This window comes from Zingiber officinale, chromosome 9A (assembly GCF_018446385.1).
Source record: "Zingiber officinale cultivar Zhangliang chromosome 9A, Zo_v1.1, whole genome shotgun sequence".
NCBI lineage: Eukaryota > Viridiplantae > Streptophyta > Magnoliopsida > Zingiberales > Zingiberaceae > Zingiber > Zingiber officinale.
This window is the reverse complement of record NC_056002.1, coordinates 4,706,121-4,711,458: the sequence shown is the minus strand read 5'-3', so window position 1 is coordinate 4,711,458 and position 5,338 is coordinate 4,706,121. Positions and strand designations below refer to the sequence as shown.

The 5,338-nt window shown below is 52.8% G+C and overlaps 1 protein-coding gene across 1 annotated transcript; it reads right to left on the bottom strand.

The window, feature by feature from the left end:
• Window positions 1–2,651: 2,651 nt before the first annotated feature.
• LOC122020116 (DELLA protein SLR1-like) lies at window positions 2,652–4,935 on the bottom strand. Its single transcript, XM_042577879.1, has one exon. The coding sequence runs from the start codon at window positions 4,821–4,823 to the stop codon at window positions 2,838–2,840; it is 1,986 nt and encodes a 661-aa protein (XP_042433813.1). The 5' UTR covers window positions 4,824–4,935; the 3' UTR covers window positions 2,652–2,837.
• Between the last annotated feature and the right edge of the window lie 403 nt (window positions 4,936–5,338).

Here is a 5,338-nt window from a genome sequence, read left to right as displayed (position 1 = left end):
GGAGTTAGGGACAAGTTGGCCGAGCGGGAGGCGGAAGTAGTTGCACACCTCAAGTATGAAAGGATGAATAGGAAAACGTAGACCGACCACAAACTGGTCTCGGAAAAAGTAAATAGTGTCGATCGGAGGGTCATGTGGCCGATCGAAGGGTGTGATTAGTATTAGTTCATGGTCAGAAGGAAGTTCGAAGGTTCGGGTGAGGCTCAACGCGTCCCTCTCGTCGAACTGGCTCTTTGTGGTGGTATACCAGAGGCCGGGGGCTAGGCCGGACTGGCGAGAAGAACTGGCCATTGGTGATAAGGGCCGAAGTAAGAGATGACAAAGGTTAAGGAGAAGAATGGCCAGAACAGTGTCTAAGGGGGGCACGAATACGGCGAAAATGCAAAGAAAAACACAAAAGAACTGAAAGGAAAGGGGCGAAGGAACCTTACAGAAGATATGACCGAAGGAGGAGGCGAGGGATCACCGGAGCGCAGAGAAACGAGTTCGCCGGAACGCTGAACGAGATTAAGCGGAAGCCCTCGGATGCGCACACGCGATAACGCGAAGCAACTGGGGAAGAGGAGATGCCCTTATACACGTTGGGCTCGATCGACCGGAGCCGTCTGATCCAGGTCACGAGATCCGAGGAGCAAATCCGATCGTCGAATTCGAAAAGCCAAAGGTCACATCAGCCCTGACAGCTCGAGCGAGCGGTGACGGTTGCGCGACCACGTGGTACCCGCTCACAGGTCGCATTTAATGAGCATCATTATGTGGGCATGGTTGCGTGCTCAGCCTTAATAGCGTTGATTTGCACAAATCCCGAGGAGTTTCTAGGGATACCAGCATTGACCACTGCCGGAGCGGCGTGACAACCACCGGCAAACAAAATTTGCCAAGTGCTAACCGTTGACGTGCCGATCGGCATAACCCATTTGCGTAGTCCCCGATCGGATAGACACTAACATCGGTAGCCGAGTGGCAGACACACCACCAAGCCAACGGTCCAGTCAGTCGGACTTGTCGCCTCCTTCGACTAGACTTGAAGGGAAGACACGTGATATGGTGGTAAGGATCGAGGGCCCACAGAGGAAGGGGTCAATGACACGGGAGAGTCAAAAGTCCGGCCGAGCAGGGAGGAAGTCTCCTGGGCGACCGGCCTGAGTAGACCCCGGACCAGTACAAAGACAGCTCGACCTCGGGTTGAGCTTCCGACGCTCACAAGCTCCTTTATGGAGGAACCGCTATGCCGAGTAGCTACGCTACTCGGTCGAACTGCAGAACCACTAGTCGGTGCCCCATCCGAGCATGTGACCGAGCGACCGTCTCGCCCGGTCCGAGGTGCGTGTATACCCGGGCGCCTTGGAGGCCGAGCGATCAGCCCAACCGGCCCAACTAGAGACAAAGGGCTTAGAAGAGGACAAAAAGGGCAGCTAGTGATATCATTCTCGAGGCGTCTGCCGTCGACAAGCAACATGGTCGGCGGCCGAGCTGTACCAAGGATCATACGGAGGAAGTTTTTGCTGTCATGACAGAGATGTGCTCGGACAATTGCGTTATGGCGTCAGACATGCTTTTCTGACACAGTCATTCTAAGGTATGCTTTGAGGAACGTGCATGCCTTGGGAAGCGTGCACGCCGGGGTCCTATATAAAGACTCCCAGACTTCGACGAAGGTATGATTTTCTTCTCATCTACTGTAGCCAGCCACAGTCTCTATTCTGCCGCTGTTTCTTCTCGCCATCGCCTGACTTAAGGTTGTAAATGAACCAAGCGTTCGTAAACAAGCTTGGTGTTCGGCTTGGTAAGAGCTTGTTTATGTTCGTTCAATATACATAAGATTAATTAAACAAACAAGCTTGAACAGCTCGTTAAGCTAAACAAACAAGCTTGAACACATATGTGTTCAGCTCGTTAACGTTCGTGAACAACGTTCGTGAACAATGTTCGTGAACAACGTTCGTGAACAATGTTCACGAACCATATTTATTAATAAAACTATTTTCAATATGCTAAATAAACAATAAAATAAAATAAAATAAATAAATTTAAATTATCGATCTTAATAGCCAATCAAGCAATTAAAAGTTTCAAACAATCAAACAAGTTTGAATTGAGAGCTTGATAACATCTAAACAAACCAAGCTCAAGCCAAGTTCGAACCAAGCTCAAGCCAAGCTTGAATTGAGAGTTTGATAACATCTAAACGAATCAAGCTCAAGCCAAGGTTCAAACAAGCTCAAGCTCATAAAAAATAAATCAAGCCAAGCTTGAACACTCATTTCAAAAACTTGATTCATTTTAAGCTCAACTCAACTTGGTTATCTTATCAAACAAGCTTGAACACCCCAAAACTCAGCTCGACTCGTTTACAGCCCTAGCCTGACTTGAGCGTCGGAGGGTCGTCGCCGGGAATCCGTTCCCGGCCTGACTTTGTTGCAGGTTCATCGAAAGTTTACATCATTGCGAAGATCACCTAAGAGCAGCAGAAAACATCACGCCTCTAATTTTCATCGACTTAGTGCACGGATAGAATCATTATTATTTTTCTTTATAAATAGAAACTCTTTATTGAAGGAAAACAGGATTTTGTTCTAGTGTTTTTGGCGGAAAGCATTTTAGTTTTGAAGATGCAACGTACGGCTGAATGCTGATCAGGTCGATCCAAATATGGTAAAAGTAGAAATGATTAATTGGGTAGGTGCAGCTTCGTAGATCGATACATCATTAAAGTAGAGCGCCAGTGGTTCGTGAACGATTTAACATTTGACGGAAAAGATAAAAAAAAGGACGGGAGGAGAAAAGAGGCCCCACCACCGGCGTGAGCCGAGCCTGGGCGGATCCTGCGGGCTAAGTTACCGTACCCGATTCCCTGCGGACCCCACGCCGAACGATGCTTGGGGCCGTGCGATGCAACTCGGACGGCTGACACGGAAGGCATCTTGGAAATGATCATCGAGCGAAGGAGGATCGGCGGCGGCGACGCGCCAGGCAGAGGCGGCGATCAGCGGGCGGGTGTGCCAGCCGAGGGTGAGGGAGCCGTCCTTCTCTTCCACCCGGTAGCCGTCTCCGCCGGCGAAGAGGGCGAGGAGCATGCTAGCCTGCTTGAAAGCGTTGGAGCCGATGGGAACGGACTCGAAGCCGGCCCCCGTCAATCTCTCCCGCCACTGCTCCACCGCCTCGTGCCGCTCCCTCCGCTCCGCACCTTCGCACGCCACCACGTTACAGATCTGCCGGCCGAGATAAAGTTCTGACATCACCTGGTCCCGCTCGCCGCCACTCTTCCCCCCGCCCTCCAGAGAGTCGAACACGGTGGAGTAGTAGCGGAGCGCCTCCGTGAACCGCTCGTGAAACGTCCCGCCGTTGTGGTTCGCTTCCTGCTCCACCACTGTCAAGATGCGAGGCCGAACCGCCCTAATCGTCCCCAGCACCTTCTCCAGTGCTCCCGGCCGCGCCAGCAGCCGATGTAGTTCGAGCACCGAGTTCACCGCCACTACCTCTGGCTCCTCCTTCTCGGCTCCGCCGCAGTCGTCGGAGTTTTTGCCGAGTAACATAGAAGGCTCCAGATCCGCGAGGCTAGAGGCCACGAAACCGCGGTAGCGGAAGTCCACACGGATAGTTTCGGCGAACTGCGCAAGTTTCCATCCTACCTCTTGCAGAGCGTCTGAGTTGTCGGGCTGCGGCGGCCCGATCCCGGTGAGGCGGAACGAAGGCGGTCCGCCGGGGCGAAGAGCAAGTGCCTGTAGAAGGGCGGGCCACTGCAGGCCCTGACGCATCCCGAAATCGACGACATGCACCCGGCGGAAGCCGGCGAAGGCCTCGAGGATTGCCTGGTTGGCGGTGAAGTGCGCGAACTTGAGGTAGGGGCAGCTCTCGTAGAAGTGCGCGTGCAGCATGTCATCGAACGCAACGGAATCGAAAGAGGGGCATCCGACAACCCCACCCAGGGGAGGCGGCCTGTATATGCGGCGGGCGAGGGCCTCCGCGAAATAAGCGGCGACCTTGCGCATCGCGCCGCCCTGGGAAGCGGCCAGCACCGTGATTTGCTTCACCAGGGCGTCCGCTGCCTGGAGGTTTCCCTGTTCCACCGCCTCTGCGCAGGCCAACAGCGCGTGTACGAGGCAGATCCCAGCCTCCTGCGTGTCGACTACCACCGCTGGCAGATTGGACGCGGTTGAAGTCGCCGCGTCGGTGGTCGAGGACGACGACGAAGGGGGCGAACTGCAGAACTTGATCCTCTTCGAATCTCTCGGCGACGGATCGACGACGTCCATCTGGGGATCCGAACTGTAGGCGAATCGTCCTCGAGCACGCGCGACGTTGACAGCTGGGAGTGGCTCGAGGTCGTAGACTTGAGCCGGGCGGCGGGTAGGCAGGGGAAGTTCGACGGTTGTGATGGAGGATTGCGCCGCATCGGAGGGGAGAGCCTCGGGATGGCGTTTCTGCGGATCGAGCGGAGCAGGGGCGTTGGGAGGCGGCGACGAGACAGGAGGAGGAGGAGGAGGCCCGTTGAGCTCCGAGAGGATGTTATCGACCCAGGTGGAAATGTCCGAGGGGTTGTAGTGGACGGTATCGGCCGCAAGTTGGAAAAAAAGGTCATCATCGTTGGCGACGACGCTGCTTCCCATAGCCATCTCCGCCTGCTCCAGCTTCTGCGCGATGTCGGCCATGTTCGACGATCGGACTTTGTAACCTAACGCCGCCAGGAGCTCGTCCACGTCGCTGTCCTCCGCCATCGCCGCCTTCTTCTTCTCGGACTCCATCTCCGCCGCCGCTCCGTACCATCCCCTTCCGCCGCGGAGATTGCCTTGGCGCTCCCGTTGGAGTTTCATTGGTTCCATTTCGAAGCCCAAGTGATCGATCTTTTAATTCTTTTGCGGTCCGGACGTGGTCAACCCTCGCCCCGCACTCCCCCAACAACGCAAATACAAAACGCTGAAATATTAGCTCCACCTCCTCAAAATGTGATCAAACTTTAATAATTTATTGAATATATATTTATTCTTTTAATAAAAAATTTAATTTTAATGATGATACATTCGATCTCATAACACAATTTTCTTGGTCGTCAGGATGAATAATATATTTTGGATGAGATTTGAATCATTAGTACTCACTTCTCCTCTTGCTATCGCACCAAAACTTAGGGGCAATAAGAGATTGAACTGGCGTTTGGCTTTAGGGTTTAATTGGGCATACCATTGTGCTTAAAATTTGTTTGATAGACAATCAAAATATCAAATTTTACGTCACCCCCTTCTAAAGGAGGTCAATTCAATTTGATGCCAAAATAATGCAGTTACAGGATCAAAGTTTTACTGAAAAAAAAATAACTTCGCACGATCTGGTAGGAAAA